Below are 19469 nucleotides of genomic sequence, written 5' to 3'. Positions count from 1 at the left end.
GAACAGGCACTGGCCGGAGTGTGGCAACTAGGGGATTTTCACAGTAACTTCACTGCAGTGTGAATGTAAGCCTGGTTGTGACAAATAAACGTTTAACCTTTTATCTGCAATATTCCCTTTTGAAAAGATTGAGGGTAACTTGATAAGAAAATTACTAAGGCTGTTATTAGTAAATGTTCTGCGTTTACTCACCTTTTGTTTCTTTTCTCCCCTGCTCAGACTTTCTTTTCTTCACCTTGCTTTGTCATAATGCAGTCTTCACAGTTGTTTCTTGCTTAGTTCACTGGTAACTGCTCTCCCTGGTGGCCAGTGGGAAGGAGGCCAAATCTTGCGATGCATCTGTTGGCAGTTCTCTGATCTCAAAAAATTGAATTGAGCAGTTGACGGGACACTCACCACTTTTACGCTAGTTGAGTGCTGACCCCAGTAGGAGGATGATATGTGTGCCATACACGGCACTCTGCCATGTTAAAACTGCTGTTGTAGAATTGGAAATTGGGACTTGTGGGGCCATTATCTGGCTGCAGATTTGTGTTTTCCCATTTTTTCTGCAAGAATAATTTGATTATTGCACTGCTACTCTACTATCCTTGCAACTGATTATTATTTTTGGCTTTTAGATCCCAGGGCAGTTGCTACATTATAAGTAAGTAAGTTTATTCAAAATATCTGCTGTGATCCAGAGAATTATATTATTAAATAACCACGCTGCTGTTTTGTCTTGAAAACTTTTCTAGAAAAGATTTGAGTCTTGGTTGCTGTTGGAGGGCAGTGTACCATTTTTAATTTCTCTCAGTGCAGAGATGTGTGCATTTATTCCTCCTGATTATTTCTTTACCTTCGGGCCTGTAAATGTTGGCAATTTCACATCTTGAGTTGTAATATTATTTTCCCTGTTAATTGCCACCAACATTCCCTCCCCCTCCCCAAGTGTGTTCAGTAATATGCATGTGATTTATATTTTAAAAGCGGATGTCCAGATGCATTGCACAATGGTTATTTTACAGTTGTCTATTGCTTGTATATTTGCCAAGTAATAATTAACCCCTGCTTCGTTGCTTTGAATTGAATTTTGACAGTATCATTAGTCAAAGTGTGACTGATTAGTATAATTTAAAATGGCTTGAAGCAATTCAGTGGCTACAGATAATTTTGAAATACAAGGTTTGTTATCATAAATTGTTCATGCCTTTTACCATTTACTGACATCCAGCATTTTCACTTTCACTTCCACTTCCACCCCAGCTAAATGGATATTTTTGTGCTTTGTGGAGACTAAAATATCAAATTTTAATTACATTAATTTACAAAAAGCCCATCAATTCATTTCTACAGTTCTGAAAAGCTGGGTTTAGGTTAATCTCTTCTCTGCTCAAACCACGTCAGCCATCAAGACCTACAGGACCTGATCTCAGAAGCTCTAGGTCTATCTAATCTTATTGAAGTGACTTCTTTCAGCTGTAGAAGCTGTCTGTATCCTCTTGCTGCTTAACGAAGGTCCATCCTTTCCAGTGTTAGAGGCTGTTCTTTCTTTGCTCTGCCGCTTCAGATTTATTTTCTTAAACCACTGTTCCGGCGTCCTTTCTTTCCATTCTCTTTAAGAAGTACATGTTTTTGTCCACAAATTTATTCCCCTCTTTCTACCCAAATTTTCTTTCTCAGTTCCTGTGTGGTGCCTTTCTCTAACTTTGTAAAACACTAAAATTGCACCAGTGCGGTGCTAGATGGTGCTGCACTGTCAAAGGTTTTGTCTTTCTATCGGTGTTGAATTCAGGTGAATATAAAAGATCATATGGCATTATTTAGAGTGGGGGAGAGGATGGTGGTTAATTGGAGTGACTGGCCAATGGGGACAATTGCACAGTGGACAACTGTTACTGGACAAGTAATCCAGAGGTCTGGACTAATGCTCAGATACTTGAGCTCAATTTCCACCACAGCTGCTTGGGGGAGTTTAAATGCAATTAACTAATAAATGTGGAGTAGAATCATAAAATCCCTACAGTGCAGAAGGAGGCCATTCAGCCTACTGAGCCTGCACCAACTACAAACGCACCCAGGCCCTATCCCTGTAAACCCACATATTTACCATGTTAATCTTCCTGACACTAGGTTCATTTTGGCATGGCCAGTCAACATAACCCACACGTCTTTGGACTGTGGGTGGAAACCAGAGCACCTGGAGGAAACCCATGCAGACATGTGGAGAATGTGTAAATTCCACACAGATGGTTACCCGAGGTTGGAATTGAACCTGAGCCCCTGATGCTGTGAGGCAGCAGTACTAACCACTGTGTCACCTCCAAAATAATAAAACTAACTCCAGCCTGCATGTGACTCCAAAGCCTCAATGAGGTAGTTGATCCTTCATTGCCCTCTGAAATGGCTTAGAATGGTGATGGTGGCATACTGATTAGCACTGCTACCTCACAGCGCTAGGGACTTGGGTTCGATTCCCAGCTTGGGTCACTCACTGTCTGCGTGGAGTCTGCATGTTCTCCCCATGTCTACGTGGGTTTCCTCTGGGTGCTCTGGTTTCCTCCCACAGTCCACAGAAGTGTTGGCTATGTACATTGGCCACGCAAAATTCTCCCCCAGTGTACCCGAGCAGGCGCCGGAGTGTGGCGACTAAGGGATTTTCGCAGTAACTTCGTTGCAGTGTTAATGTAAGCCTACTTGTGAAATTTTTTTTTAAAAGTCACTCAGTTGGATCAGATCAGTACAAAACAACCAATTTGACCAGAGATGTTCAAGAAGGTGGCATGGTGGTTAGCACTGCTGCCTCATAGTGCCAGGGACCTAGGTTCAATTCTGGCATTAGGTCACTTCCTGTGTGGAGTCTGCACATTCTCCTCATTTCTGCCTAGGTTTCCTCAGGCAGTCCAAAGATGTGCAGGATAGGTTGATTGGCCATGCTAATTTGACCCTAGTTTCAGGGGGATTAGCAGGATAAATATGTGGGATTATGGGGATAGAGTGGGATTGTTGTCGGTGCCGTCTCAATGGGCTGAATGGCCTCCTCCTGTGCTGTAGAGATTCTGTGCTTCGGTCTATGAAGGCAGCTCCGCCACCACCTCCACAGCGATACACATGTCTCAAGAACAGATAATACCAAGAAATCCTTCAATCAATGTCATTAAAACAGGGCGGCATGGTAGCACAGTGGTTAGCACTGCTGCTTCACAGCTCCAGTGACCTGGGTTCGATTCCTGGCTTGGGTCACTGTCTGTGGAGTTTGCACATTCTCCTCGTGTCTGCATGGGTTTCCTCCCGCAGTCCAAAGATGTGTGGGTTAGGCTGATTGGCCATGCTAAAAAAAATTGGCCCTTAAAGTCCTGAGCTGCATAGGTTAGAGGGATTAGCGGGTAAATATGTAGGGATATGGGGAAGGGCCTCGGTGGGATTGTGCTCGGTGCAGACTTGATGGGCTGAATGGCCTCCTCCTGCACTGTAGGGTTTCTATGATTCTATGATAATTAATCTGTTATCTGTAATCCTTTAGTACTTGTGGAGCTGGCAGTATGTAAATTAGCTGTTGGCTTCCCTATATTACAACAGTGATTGCACTCTTTAAAAAAAAACTTAATTGGCTGTAAGGTACTATCCTGTGACTATGAAAGGCACTATTTAAATGCATTTAGGTAAAAGACACTATTTAAATGCATTCAGATAAAAGCAAAATACCACAGTATACTGCGGATCCTGGAATCTGAAACAAAAGCAGAAAATGTTGGAAAATCTCAGCAGGTTTAACAGTATCTATGGAGAGAAAATAGAACCAATGTTTTGAGTGTGGCTGACCCTTTGTAAAAGCTAAGAGCAAAGAAAATCTGAAAAGATTTATATTATGAGGAAGGAGTTGGGGGGATGCTGTACTGGGACAAAGGGAATGTAAATGTGAATGAAGAAGGCTGAGAGCGATGCTAAAAGTGTCCATTTGCGATCAGATCAGGAAGCAGAGAGTTGGAATACATGGGTGCTTTTCTGGTTGGCAGTTGGTGACTAGTGGCATGCCGCAGGGATCAGTGTTGGGGCCTCAACTGTTTACCATATACATAGGATCTGGAGGAGGGGACCGAGTGTAGGGTAACAAAGTTTGCTGATGACACAAAGATGAGTGGGAAAGCAAATTACGTGGAGGACGAGGAAAGTCTGCAGAGAGATTTGGATAGGCTGAGTGAGTGGGCGAGGATCTGGCAAATGGAGTATCTGGTTATCCACCTTGGAAGGAATAATAGTAAAATGGACTATTATTTAAATGGTGATAAATTACAGCATGCTACTGTGCAGAGGGACCTGGGGGTCCTTGTGCATGAATTGCAAAAGCTCAGTTTGCAGGTGCAGCAGGTGATCAAGAAGGCAAATGGAATGTTGGCCTTTATCGCGAGGGGGATGGAGTATAAAAGCAGGGAGGTCTTGCTGCAATTGTACAAGGTAGTGGTGAGGCCGCAACTAGAGTACTGAGTGCAATTTTGGTCCCCTTATTTGCGAAAGGATATATTGGCCTTGGTGGGAGTACAGCGAAGGTTCACCAGGTTGATACCGGAGATGAGGGGATTAGCTTGTGAGGAGAAATTGAGTAGATTGGGCCTGTACTCATTGGAGTTTAGAAGGCTGAAGGGCGATCTTATAGAGATATATAAGATAACGAAGGGGCTAGATAGGGTAGAGGCAGAGAGATTCTTACCACTTAGAAAGGAAACAAGAACTAGAGGACACTGCCTCAAAATAAGTGGGGAGTCAGTTTGGAACAGTTGAGGAGGAGCTTCTGTCAGAGGGTTGTGAAACTCTGGAATTCTCTGCCCATTGAAGTGGTGGAGGCTACCTTGTTGAATATGTTTAAGTCACAGGTAGATGGATTTCTGATCAATAAGGGAATTAAGGGTTATGGGGAGCAGGCAGGTAAGTGGAACTAAACCACTTTCAGATCAGCCATGATTTTATTGAATGGCGGGGCAGGCTCGAGGGGATAGATGGCCTACTGCTCCTATTTCTTATGTAGAATGTGTGAGTGGCAGAATTGAGGTACAAATGATTATGGCAGTTGCCCTGAAAGGGGGCACGGAGGCTTCTCCCTCCCTTCCAGAACCAGGACAAGCCCCTCCCCCCTCCCTTCCCCCCTTCCTTCTCCCTCCCCGCTTCCTTCTCTCCCACCCCCCCAATCTCATTCTGTTTCTTCTTTTCATCTCGTTCATCCATTTTTATCATCCTTCTTTCTCAATTCCATTTTCCCACTTCTCCAATCCCACACTCCTTCTTGTCCCCCCCACCCGCCTTTTCAGGGCAACTGCCTTAACCATCTGTACCTCTGTCCTGGCAGACACACATTCTGATCACTTACTGGATACTTTTAGTACCTTTCTCAGCATTCTACACTCTCATTCCCATTCTCCCATTACAGCATCCCCCACCCTCATAGTGTAAAGCTTCTCTGATTTTCTTTGTTCTTAGCTCTGACAAAGGTTCATTCAGACTACAAAAGGTTGTGACGTAGCCCAGTCTATCACGCAAACCAGCCTCCCATCCGTTGACTCTGTCTACACTTCCAGCTGCCTCAGTAAAGCAGCCAGCATAATTAAGAACCTCACGCACCCCAGACATTTTCTCTTCCTCCACCTTTCTTTGGGAAAAAGATTTAAAAGTCATGTACCAACCAACTCAAGAAAAGCCTCTTCCGTGCTGTTTCAAACTTTTGAATGGACTTACCTTGCATTAAGTTGATCTTTCTTTACATCTTAGCTATGACTGCATATCTACATTCTGCGCTCCCATTTCCTTCTCTATGAATGGTATGTTTTGACAGTATAGTGCACAAGAAACAATACTTTTCACTATGCTAATACGTAATTTGGGCGGCACGGTAGCACAGTGGTTAGCATTGCTGCTTCACAGCGCCAGGGACCTGAGTTCAATTCCCAGCTCGGGTCACTGTCTGTGTGGAGTTTGCACATTCTCCTTGTGTTTGTGTGGGTTTCCTCCAGGTACTCCACTTTCCTCCCACAGTCCAAAGATGTGCGGGTTAGGTTGATTGGCCATGCTAAAAAATTGCCCTTAGTGTCCTGAGATGTGTAGGTTAGAGGGATTAGTGGGTAAAATATGTAGGGATATGGGGGTAGTTCCTGGGTGGGATTGTGGTCGGTGCAGATTCGATGGGCTGAATGGCCTCTCTCTGTACTGTAGGGATCTATGATTCTGTATGACAGTAATACATCAAATCAAAATCAGACTCAAAACATTGGCTCTATTCTGTGCAGATGCTGTCAGACTTGCTGATATTTTTCAGCATTCACAACTTAAGTGCAACTTTTTGAAGTGCTGCTGTATGTGATGATATTTGTTATTCTTGTTGTTAGACAAATGAGAGAAAAGCCTTAGCCAGAGTTTCTGCTCTAGCTTGTTGTTCAGAAACACTCAATGTGTTGGAGGAGAACATGGTTGGTCTCAGCTGTGTTGCCCTTCAAGTTGAATAACTTTTATTTGTATGTAAAGATAGCTGGTTCATGGGTAAGGTCTTCTGTCACAAGTGTATTTGTCCAGCCAAAGTCAGGAAGCCTGAAACCCGAAGTGTTGATTTTGTTCCATTCAGAGTAACTGTCTAATGATGCAAGTACAGACATTGCTGCATTTGTATTTACAGAATTGTCTGTATTTTTGGGTTGCATGAACTTCAGCTGGCAGTTGTAACATGGTTGCACAGGGAACTAAAGGATTGGAATCAAGTTAGATTTTTAAAAGAACTTCTAACTTGAATATATTTTGTATATTCTCAAGTAATTGAATTGAGTGGTTAGGAAGTAATTTAGCTTAGTAGAAAATAGATGGAAGTTGCGATGTAATTATATTGAATTACTTTATAATATTTATATTAGGATTTCAGTAAAGTGTGTGAGAAATGGCCTACTGTTTTGACTGAAAAAGAACTAGTGGGTTGTTTTGCAGACTGGTATAGTCCAAAATTCGGGGTAATTGATAATTTTGTATTATCTTGTGTATACAATATGTTAAAATGTTACCCGTGAGATTTCACTCGAGTATCGTGGCCATGTATAAGTTTTGGATGAAGCAGGCTGAGAGGATGCAAGAATTTGGCCAAGACCTCAGCTATAATTCCAATCTTTGTTTAAGGTCAAAATGCTGTTACCCCTCTGTTTTCATTATAGATTTCTGTGTCCATATTTACAATAGAAACTCCTTTTGTGAACTTGTCATGCTACAATTACAGCTTCCAGCCAGTATAATTAATAATTACCAATTACTGCTAGTACGAAAGCAGATATTTGAAAGCTGGTGTGGCATGGTGGCGCAGTGATTAGCAGTGCTGCCTCACAGTACCAGGGACCCGGTTCAATTCCAGCCTCGGGTGAGAGTCTGTGTGGAGTTTGCATGTTCCCCCTATGTCTGCATGAGTTTCCTCTGGGTGCTGCAGTTTCCACCCACACCACAAAGATGTGCAGGTTAGGTTGATTGGCCATGCCAAATTGCTCTTTAGTGTCGGTGGGACTAGCAGGGTAGATGCGTGCGATTACAGGGATAAGGCCTGAAGGAGATTGTTGTCAGTGCAGGCTCGATGGGCTGAATGGCAGCCTTCTGCAGTATAGGGATTCTATGAAACAGAAAAGTTAGAATCTGAGGGGGGAGAGGACAGGTAACATTTCAAGTTGACAACCATTCATCATACTGGGAAAAGTTAGAGATGTAATGGGTTTTAAAAGTATGAACAGAAGCAGAGAAAGACCAGGAGGGGAGGAACGAACGAGTGGATGGGTCTGATGGGATGGAGTGCAGAAGAAAGGATTGTGCAAGTTGAAAGGAGATGGTAAGACAATAAATAGAGGTGTAAAAGATGGGTCCAGTGGTCCACATAAATTACGAGAAAATCATTACCTCTGAATACTGTCTGAAATAATGAGACCAGTTGTTATGACCTGAAATTGTAAAGTTTGGTCTTGAGTCCAGAAGGCTGTAAAGTGCCTAATGAAGAGGTATGGTGCTGCCCCCCCCAAGGTTTCTATTGAGTGTTATTAGAATAGTGTCCAAGGCTAAATTCAAACACATTATCATCTCGCCAATACCCTCCATGTCGAAGTTCATCGGATGTAATAAAATTGCTGCAACAGTCTCACTGTAGCCATTTAATATGGGTAATTCATGTTATAAGGATCCTGTTAGCTAGACCATGGAGCCCCAGAAAGGGAGCAGTGAAACCGGACTTTCACTCTCCTGAAAGTAGGTAGCACTACTTACTTTCTGGTAGGTAGTAAGTTGTTTCTGGAAGATTTTAAAATTTCATTTTCCATTCCCTACTGTTTTGTGTGTTTTGCTGCCTCAAATCAGAGCAAGAGAGAGTCGATGGGCTCTAATTTATCCTGCTTGCTTTTGTCATTCACTCTATCATTCTCTATCCTTTTGTTCAATTGATTAAGGGGATAGATCATTAAGCACAACAGTCATGAGTCCCAGAGGTAATGATGTTGGCACTGTGCTCTACTCAGTTCCCAATTTCAGCAATTTGTGGCAAGTGTAATGCAATCTGAGAGTGCAGAAAAACTTTGTTCCCATCTCACATTGTTCACCACGAGATGTTTGCATGTTACTTTAAAGGGGTGAGTTTCCAATTGTAATAGATGAATGTGTCTGCTATCTGTGTTTGTCATTTACAAGGTCAAGTTTAAAGATCATCAAATTCAGTAAGGGGCGGTACATTTGATTGCGGCTGAGAGTGGTGGTGTGTGGTGGGCAGAACACTCCCATGTGTCCCTGATCTTTACCTAGTGATCTGTGCTCAGAAGCATATTTGCTTAATCATTACAAGCAAGGTCAAGCTCCACTGCAATAGCCTCTGCAGTCAAATAGCATGCTAATACTCAGCATCACTACTCAGACATATAGTTACTTAGATGAGGTGATAAGTGCGATGGCATTTGGACAGTCTTGCTACAAGAATCTTTGCTGTCAACTGACAGGGTCAGATATTTTGTGGGTGGGTAGGAATGAGTGGAGGTATAGTGGAGCATAAAAAAAGGCACCTTTGATTTGCTTTAGTGAGTAGTTTTATTGATATTGTCTTTGCATTGTGCTGTGTGTCAGAAGTGTTGAATGCAGACCATTCATTAAATTATTACAGAATTGCACAATTCTATTAAACTCTTTAAGCTGTGATTCTCTCATTATCTGTTCAGCAGTGTTGAAACTGCCTCATGGAAGTTAAATTATGTCAGCAGATAATGGCTAGTCAGGCAATAATAAATGTGTAGAAAATGTTTCCTTTTTAGTTTGCAACTTGATTTTCTGTCTTTTGTTTTGTAGGACAGTGATGGTTGAGCAGGTACACACACATTGTGACGATGATTTGGGTGCTTGTGCGCCTGACCCAATTTACAGCTGATTGCACCTGTGTATAGACACAGTTGCCATGGAAACTGACAGCAAGGAAGAGACAGCTGGAACAAAGGCTTTGTCTGCAGGCCGTGGGGAACTTGCCAGAGGGAACCAGGCCCAGGGAGCAGCTGTGCGAGCACCATCAGACTGTACTGACGCCACTGATACTGAACAGTCTTCTGGGAAGCTTAAGAAAACAGCATTCAAACTGTTTGGAGGAAGGAAGAGCATTTGCACACTACCTAGCTTTTTCACAATAAAGAACAAAGGACAAGTCAAGGGACCCTCCAAAAAGGGAATTGCCAAAAGCAAAACTCACAGTGGTGTGAGTGAAGTGGTGTTGGACATCAACCAGAAAGAAGGTGTTGATAATGGATGGAATGGATATACTGATTCATCTAGTTGTAACTCTGCTGCAGCAAGAACCTTGTGTGGCTCTAAAAGTGAGCACTCAGCATTTGATAACAATGTAAACTCTGATTTCTATAAAGGTGAATCACCACAGCAAGAGAACGCCGAATGTTTTGGTCCGAAACAGAGCACGGACAAACCCTCGAGTGTGCGGAGGTCAAAGAAGGGACTGAGGGGCCTGTTTAGTAGTATCAGGCGTCACAAAAAGAACAAAGCTGTTGATTCTGCTAAAGGAGATCCCTTGGACAGCAACTATGCCGCTGCCGATTTTGCACAAACGGAACAAATGACAGCAGGAGAGGAGGGAATGCGGGCTGATGTTAAAAAGGGCTTGGTGGAGCTAAACCATAAGTCTTGTAAAATGAACCATTCAGGAACTGGTGATTTGATAGATAAAATTGGGACTGCGAATAGTACAAGTTCTTCATCTGAATCGTGTGCTATTAACACAGAAAATACATTGAAAAATAAGAGCAGTGACTTTGAGACATCTGGTGTAGAGGTAAGAAAAGTAACTCCTGTTGAAATTAAGACACTAAATGGGAAAACAGGCGCTGCTAATTTTAAAATGGACTCTAGTTTTGGTAGCATGCCAGATATTGTAAAACCTCATTGCATAGATCATGATCCTCCATCAGTGCATTCTTTTGATCACATCAGTTTGATTTTTGGCGACGTGACGTCATTGAAGAGCTTTGATTCCCTAACAGGCTGTGGTGACATTACTGCTGACCATGATGATGATAGCATTGCTGAAAGTACAGTGTCTGGTGAGAGGGGAAGAACAGCTGGGAAGCGAAGCTCCTGTTTGGTCACTTACCAGGGTGGTGGGGAAGAAATGGCAACTCCGGATGAGGTGGATAATGAGTATCTTGAAGCATTGTGGGATAAAGCCACAGGAGGATCTACGCTCTACGACAGCAGTCAGGATATAGCAGAGGACGGGGGCGAGTGTCCGAGATCACCCGGGGATGTTGAGCACTCTGCCTTGCATATCAATCTGACAGATCCTTGTGTTCTGAGGGGAGTCACTGATAGTGCAATCAACAGCAGTGAACTGGTGACGCCTCAAAGTGACCACCAGGAATCAGCACCAAATAGTGACGAAGGTTATTACGACTCTACCACCCCAGGACATGATGAAGAAGGTGGAGATAGCATCAGCCAAAGCCAAAATGAACGGCTTCCAAGGGATAGCTATAGTGGGGATGCTTTGTATGAACTTGTTGAGCAAAGTGATAGCCTCATGAATTCCCCTCCAAGTGACAAGCGGTCCTTGGAAACAAAGTCACCTTTGGGATCCTCCTTTGCATCTATTTTAAATTTCTCTATGCCAGGGGATATAAATGTTTCTTGTATTCCGAGCAAACAAAGTATTCTGCTTACTTCAGGACAAGAGAAATTTGATTTTATTCAGGAAGGTGAGCTGGAATTAGCCCACTTGCAGCAGCTGACCTGTTGGGAATCGGATGAAAAGACAGCACTTAAAAAAGATTTGGTCTTTCGAGAAAAGCAAATCTTCTTTGGTGATGTACGCAAAACTGAATTTAATAACATTGATGCAGAAACTGTCAGTATTATTGCCAAAAACCAGCAATCTGGTTTGTGCATCGAGCCACTTGTTTCACATAGTATGGGCAGAAATAGGAAGGTGAAAGATGATTACATGCCAGATAGAGCTGATGAGCAGAATTGGACAGATCTGCAGGGATCTAACTGTCTAAAAGAAGCCAATAATAAACATATTGGGAGCCGACAGTGTGTGTTTGGAAGCTACGGCCTTGCAAAGCTTCACAATAAGATGTCAGGGATGAACTACATGCAAGAATATGAAAGTGACAAGTGTGATAAATGGGGACAACAAATGAAAGATGATGAGAATCGAGGTATGAAAAGTGTTTCGGATAGTACAAATGTCCCAGGAGCAGCTGATGATTCCTGCAGTAATATAACAGAAAAGGCGGAGGAGAAATGTGAACAAGCAATCAATTACTCACAGGCTTTAGTTGAATTCACAGCTAATAGAAAACTTTATCCCAATCTCTCTGATAGCATTGGGAATTCTGATTCAAATTCTCAGTTTACACAGGATATACATGCTCTTCCAGCGATGGTAACATTTGATGTTGTTGATGTTGAGAATGAGGGGGAATGTGACCAGCAAAGCGAAATGGTCACTGATGAGGAAATTTCTGAATCCTATGAGGCCTTTGATGACAGTTACATGGAGAAAGATCTTTATCACCACTGTGATGATAGAATGTTTCATATCTGCACCCAGAATTCGTTCCTTGGCAATTGCTGGGGTGCTGCCAGTCTTCCACGCCATGTTAGCCTTTATAAATTAAGTCCGTCATTGCCAGCTCCGTTACCCCTTAACAGAAGGAGCAGGTCCCTTGACACTGACAGCTTGGAATTTGAACTCATTGATTTGTATGTGTCAAAGGTCAATGCAGCATCAAAGAGTGCCCCACAATCTCCTGATGTTCTTCAGTATGAACAGGATGGTAAGAAAGGATCTGCTTCCCATTGGTTTGGCAAAAGAAGTGGTCAGGCAGTTTATTTGGAAACCCAGGAGACCGCACACATTTCAAATCGCTTGGGGCAGCAACTATCACAATATAAGCAAGAGCTTTTGTCTTCAGATAAAAGAAACACAGCATCCAAATCTTTCTGCCTTTCAGATACAAATTCAGACTCTCAGCATACCGGCCTGGATGGAGATATGAGTTTACACTGTAAATCTAATTCTTTTAAACTGTCAGCTCAGAACCAGTCTACTCCTAAAAGGCATCTGGAATCTGTGATTAACAATAAGATTCCTCACAGTCCTCGAAAGTTAGTCAGACCCTCCCATCTACCATTGCAAGGTGACAATTGTGTGTTGCAGGCAGGGACTGTTTCTTCTGGTTCAAGAGAAAACACTAATGGCAAGCAAGTACATGTTTCATCTTCATTAAATGAAAGACAGCAGGATGATTTTTCCAAAACTGCACCCACGATTCAGTATTCTGATTCTGGCTCTGAGCTTAATGGTAAAGGATGCAGGGCTGTCGGGCTATCTCGGGCTTTATCTCCAGTTAGCTCAAATAAAGCAGAAAGTTTGAAATATGCCATGGATCCGACTGGACTTTACACAACTGCCAAGAGTAGCATGTTTAAAGGGAGAAGTGACCTCAGAGCGAAACTCCCTGTTGGATGGAATAAGAACACTACAATGGATGTGTAGCATTTGACAGAGTGTGGGATAGGGAAGGAAGCTGGGGATTGGGGAATATTTGCCTGATGTGTTTTTTTTTCCATCATTGATTGTAAAGTCACAAAACATTTTTTGTATTCACCAAAGGCTTTGGATATAAAAGGTATTAGAGTAGCACTATTTTTAAAATGTGAAGTACATGTCTTTTTAAACTATCTGTAGATGTGGTAAAGTGGTTTATTTTAAGAGAATTTCCACTACTTCGGTATAAATGCTGCTTCTATACTGCCGAAATATGGGGATTGTTGTGCTAAAATATACCAACTGTGACTGTTACCAGCTTGGAATTTTGCATCACAGTGCAAGTTTGATTTATTTGTACTTCCAGTATCTGTGCTCTCAATTATCTGCAAGAGTTTCTTTGAGTTCCGAGCATGGTTTTGCAAAATCAACTAAAATGCAATTGAATGCTGATTTGATTTTTCATGGAGATTGAATTTTCCATCTGACAGAATAAATAGTAGTCTGCTATACTTGATCTCCTTTATTTAGGTCCTACGTGTCAGGGTGACCGTCTTTCCCGGGAATATCTCCCTAAAATAACAGAATATACACCAGCAGTTCATGTTTTTAAGAATGTGATCATTTAAAATAAGGACCGATCAGAAGTGTTTAGATTAGTTGCATCAGACTAATTTGTTATTTGAAGGGAATCCCTCTGTAATGACAGATAATTGCAGTTCCACATAAAGGGCTATACAGATTGGTGTCCAGTAGTAATTGCTGTGGAGGAGTTTAATTTGTGTTTAATCTTGTTTTGCAAATATTGTGGCAAGAATTATTTGCTTGCTCATAAACTCCTAGATTAAAAACTCTAACTTAAATTCCCAAATAGCCTAGGTAGTGTACTGCCTGATAGATCCTTGGTTTAGTTGTCAAGTTACATAAGAATCATGAGCAGGAGTAGTCCATTCGGCTGTTCTGCTTGCTCTGCCGTTCAATAAAATCATGGCTGATCTAATTGTGGCCTGAACTCTACATTTTGCCTGCCCTCGATAAGCCTTGACACCCTTGATATTCAAGAATCTATCTACCTCTGCCTTAAAAATGTTAGTTGACCCTACGCCCACCACGTTCTGAGAAAGAGAATTCCAAAGACTCAATCCTCTGAGAGAAAAAGATTCTTCTCATCTCTGATTTAAATGGGCCATCCCTTATTTCTAAACACAAACAGCATTAAGGAGAGAGAGGTTAGATAATGCCAAGAGGTGCTATTTAATTATTATCCAGTAATTTCTGCTACAGAGGCTTTATTGTGATGCCTGCTAAAGCTGAGCAACCTTCCAGTATCTTTACCTGGTCTTATTAATGTTTGGGTGGGTAAAGTATTGGAAGGTATCAACCATTATGGAACCAAGAGGGGTACAGACAACAATCATCCTTCCCACTTTAATTGACAACTAGTTTTGTTATAATCAAAGTAATTATTCATTCAAGATGAATCAACAGTAACAAGAAAACAATTGACAGAAAAAATGGTAGAACACTACAAAATCTGTACTTTATACAAATGAGTGACATTTTTACATTTGCTGCTGAATGTTGTATGATTATGGTTATGCAGTGTTGTTGACATTCGGGTGAAGTATAACAATAAGTCAAAGTGATCCATCAGAAATATACACTATTACAGTTACTGATTTTTTTATAGGGATAATATGTATTGGAAATTCAAAATGAAATTTCAATGTGCAAACTACAACCGATAAATTTGTGTGTTTCTGTTATTGTTAAAGCTAGAGGGGAGAAAAGATTCAAACTCCAACTTGTTATTCATGCCCAAATTCTCTTAAATATTTAGCTGTTGCTATAATGCTCTCCACATTTGAATAGCACCCAGAACAGTCATTGCCCAAGTACTCACACACCATGCTGGTAGATAACCTGTGCCTGGAGAAATATACCTGCCCTGTGACATTGCCTTCAGCAGAGCAGGAGTTACTGCTTGTTCCCCACTTGCATTCCATCATTTCATTAATTATCTTTGCGATGCAATTAAAACATTGAGTAAAATCCATTGTTATTTTAATGCAAACTGTTTACGGGACCTCTTTGCTTTCAAGGCCTTCATTCTAAGTTTCTCCTCACTTCCTGAATATGCAAATGAGTCCTACTGTATGATTCTCAATTCAGTTAGTATTTGAATTAGGTGCTGGGTTAATGTATGGATCTATTGGAACTTTTCGCCCTCCGATCATTTGTTTCAATTATGATGTCACCTGAAATATATTAACGCTTCCACAATCATGAAGAGTCATGTTTGGTATAACAGTAGAAATAGGGGCAAGCAATTTCTCACTGTGGTTCACTATAATTGCCACTTTTTTACTTCCTCAGGAGGTTTGAACCCAAGATTATGGTACTTTGGTAGCAAATTTTACAAAATATATTTCACTACAAATAATAAGTCATAGAGTGATGCATCATAGAAGGAGACAGTTAAACTGATCATGCCTGTGCCAGTTCTTTGAACGAGATGTTGAATTAGTTCCATCCCCTTGCTTATTCCTTATAGCCCTTAAGTATTACAAGTCAAAGTTGTGCCATAATATTTTCAACAAGTGCATTATAACCCAAGGCAAACTTAACAGTTCCAGACAAGTAACCAGTTGAAGTTTGTATTTTCTTGATTTCTTTATTCATAACATGATAACAGCTGTTTTTCTTTGATTCTTCCCTTTTTCACCCCATCCACATATCCCCTGGGATGTAGATCTGCAGCTTTTATTCTTTTGAGTTGCCCTGCACTACAAATGGAGTTTCGCTGTATCTGAGTTTTGTGAAAGGGTTTGTCTAAGGTGCACATCAACATTTTTAAAGCTGATTTTTAAGTCTGTGTGAAGGAATTCTCCAGCAAAACTGCTAGTAAAAGTTAAGATTTAGTTTATCCAGAAATTCATTCCTCATGTTACACTATTAATTGAGATATCTGTGACTTTTTTGTGGAAAATCCATGTATAATTATAAAGTATGATCAAATGACTTCTGAGATAGATGTGGATTTCATAAACAAAAACTTAAGTGTTATTTTCTGTGAAGCTGTTAACTCACCAAATTTGGTGGGACTATTTTAATACTTGTTTTGTACATACATTGATTAGCATTTTGCTTTGCTATACCAAATACTGCAAATGTAACAAATGGAATCAGATTTGATACTGATGTTAATTATAGTCAGATCTCTGTGAAAAGAGAACTTCTTTGTGCATTTTGTGTTCATTGAGATGTTAATATTGGGGCAAATGGATCTCTTTCAGACACCTGTTATAAGGAACAGGCGTTCTTAAATCAGGTTAGACTCAGCTTAAAGAGCTTCTGCCTGTAATCCAGCCTCAGAAGAATATCCTGTTATTACACCAGTGACATTTTTTCCTTTCCTCCCCACCCCATGCACCCTGATGATACCAACTGTTGCTGCTGTTAGTGTTAGATTTTGCCTGTACTTGCAGAACTGGATTGAAACCAGACAAACTGTTTTATGAAAGATTCTTTCAGCTGGCCTTGGATTAATCTTTTAAAACATCATCTTAGGAAATGTATAACCATATTAAGACCTTTTCGACTTGTGTTTTTTTATGAAACATTTTGAAGCCTTTATAAATACTCCAAATATTTCAATGTTTTACAAAATTGTGGTGGCCGTTGTTTCCATTATTCTACGTAAGTGTAGAAGTATCAAACTTTGGGAAGGGAATGTTCTAAATAGTGATTGAAGTACATGAAAATCTACTAAACTTATGGAAGGACTTTGTCTCTATATTTGAATAAGCTAACTTTGCTTTAAAGAGGAAAAAACATTTGGAAATACAGAATAAATCTGTAATAGTGACTGAAAAGACAATGGGTAAAGATTTTACACCAGTTCTGGCAATGGAGTTTCAATGCAATTCTTTAACCTGTCCTTTCGCCTTTTAAATGCGATTGATCCATGTATTTCCAACATTTATCGTGTTTACATAGCACACATTTTCAACATGTTTTAATACCAGCCTTACTTACACATTTGGGTTTAAATTCATACTGATGCATGTTTTCTGTTGTGCAAGATATATAGTGTGTTCCAGCATTAAAGGTCCAAGTGGTGTCTCTCTTATATGTACTAAATGTACTGGGGTGCCTTAAGTAACAATGTTTGGGGTTAGTCACATCCATAAAACTGTTACTGTTGTCATCTTGGCCAACATTGAATACTGCTGGCTGTCTCTGATGCTGCTTGCATGTGGTAACTAAACATCAAGTGGTCAATGTAGCCACTTTCATTCAGTTGAGACAGTGTACTTTTTGTTGTAGCGTGACCTGTTGTAAATATGTTGTACTGTACATAACTATGACCTTCATAGAGCGTGGAAATGCCTCGTGTTGTAAATTGTATTAATATCAAACTGTTGTGCTCCAAATATTTATGGCCCTTGTTACTCTTCCATTATCAAGTGTCTCTAATAAATGATTTACATAGTAATGTGTAAAAAGGAAATAAAACTCAACTATGGAGCAAAAAAAAACTGACTTGTGTGACTTGTTTTCCTAAAGTCCTGATTATGAAGTGTTTAGTGGTGGCATCATTCTGGTGTTGGTGGAAGAGGATCCTTTAAATGTGGAAGCTGGTGGGCAAGAGTGATCCTACAATGGTTTGGAGAGGGAGGAAAAGGGGTGGGGGCAGAGATTTGGGAACCATGTCCAACCTATCAACCTCGGTTCAGAAAAAAGGAAGATATGTTGTAAGTGCTGTTTTGGGAGGTAGCATCATTGGAGCAGATGCAACGGAGGTGGAGAAACTGGGAAAATAGAATGGAGTCCTTCTAGGATGTGAGTGTGAGGAGCTGTAGTTTAGGCCGCTGTGGGAGTTGGTGGGCTTGTAATGAATATTGGTGGTCAGTCTACCACGGGAAATGGAGACTGGTCAAGGAAGTGGAGTATCGAAGATAGAGCATGTGAAGGTGAGAGTTGGGTGGAAATTGTTAACAAAATCTAACTTTTTTCAGGTCCGGATGAGAGCGTGAAGTGGCACCAATATGGTATCGATGTACTGGAAAAGAAGTTGTTGGAGGGGGCTTGTGTGGGATTGGAACAAGAAATGTTCCACATACTGCAGAGATGCTGCCAGACCTGCTGAATTTTTCCAGCATTTTCTGTTTTTATCTCTGCAACATCTTTGCGTTCCAAATATGTTCAATTTTAGCACACTTGAATGTAGAATATGGCTCCATCTATCCTGCTCCAATTTTTTCACCATCTCTATCACATTAAGATATTTCACAATTATATATTTGAATTGTTCTAAAACCATCACCTTATTGCAGTAATAAGCTACATGCTTTTAATAAAATGAGAACTTTTCACCTGTATGTCCTGTGCCTTTACAACTCCCACAGTGGTTATTGAATAAGGAACAGCTACTGCAGCACAAAGGAGCAAAACAAGAGGAATGAACTACAAATGTACAATTGACATGGATGGTGCTTGTGATTTAATTTTCCAACTCTGCTGGTTCAGTGTAAGGGCCAGTTTGGTTGCTGAGAGACCTTCAATAGGTCGCTGTTCTGTACATTTAAGGTTGACACATTCAGACATGGCTGATGGTGAATGCCAAGCTACCCAAATCCCAAAGGAAAACTTAAAATAGCTGTCTAATGGTTTTTATAATTTGAATATTAATAGGAGGTTTTCTGAAATCAGGAAATTGACCTACTGAAATATTTTACATTAGATATTTATTAAAAGAAAAAGTACAGTTGAGCACAAGTAGCTTTACACAGCTGTAATTTATCTCAGTACCTTCATAATTTCTGTCATTTCTTATTTAAGTTTCTCTTGGTACCCCTGTTGATTAACATATCAAACCCACCCCTTTCACACCTTACCACTGTTTTGACCTTAGCAGTCTCTGTCTCGTAATCCAATTGCACCAATCACCACCCTGTTTTCCAGTACATGAGAATGTTCTTACCAAAAGAGAAACACCATGACACATTGTGTATTTGGCTGTGTGCGTCACACAAAAGTTTGATATTCCCTGCATATTCACACATGCATTTTCATTTCAGCCGTCTTCCTGCTCTATACTGAATCAGCCAGCTCAGAAGATTGGATACTGCAACTGGTCAATTGGCCTATGTGGCTAGGAGAGAAATCCATCAGGATTCCCTCTTCTGGTTGCCAGCCTGCAACTTCTGTTGGGAAATTTGCATATGTATGCATCATGTGAGAAAATGACTCCTTTAAGTTGAATATTTTGCTAATGCTGGCACGGATCATGAATAAAATATAGTCATTTGGGCAAAGGATCAGAGGAATGTCAATGCCTATAGTATTGGATCCAGCAGGAAGAGAAAAAATACTATCGTTCTGCCTTTTAATTATTGTGGTACTTATACAGTTATTTTTTGAAGTACTTTTCCTGTTCTGGCATGGAATGCATTGA

The 19469-nt window shown here is 40.8% G+C and overlaps 1 protein-coding gene across 1 annotated transcript; it reads left to right on the top strand.

The window, feature by feature from the left end:
- Nucleotides 1-618: 618 nt before the first annotated feature.
- Nucleotides 619-17535, top strand: amer1 (APC membrane recruitment protein 1). The gene is made up of 2 exons (XM_080187435.1): nucleotides 619-646; nucleotides 9307-17535. Exon 2 carries the CDS (start codon nucleotides 9413-9415, stop codon nucleotides 13016-13018), a length of 3606 nt encoding a protein of 1201 aa, XP_080043561.1. The 5' UTR covers nucleotides 619-646; nucleotides 9307-9412; the 3' UTR covers nucleotides 13019-17535.
- The last annotated feature ends 1934 nt before the right edge of the window (nucleotides 17536-19469 follow it).

Source organism: Carcharhinus amblyrhynchos, chromosome 4 (assembly GCF_965287045.1).
Source record: "Carcharhinus amblyrhynchos chromosome 4, sCarAmb.v2.hapA, whole genome shotgun sequence".
In the NCBI taxonomy this organism is placed as follows: domain Eukaryota; kingdom Metazoa; phylum Chordata; class Chondrichthyes; order Carcharhiniformes; family Carcharhinidae; genus Carcharhinus; species Carcharhinus amblyrhynchos.
Note: the sequence above shows the minus strand (reverse complement) of the source record. Positions and strands in the feature narration are given on the sequence as shown.

Coding starts and splice junctions, on each gene's coding strand:
- amer1 (XM_080187435.1), top strand. CDS start 9,413: ATGGAAACTGACAGCAAGGAAGAGACAGCTGGAACAAAGGCTTTGTCT.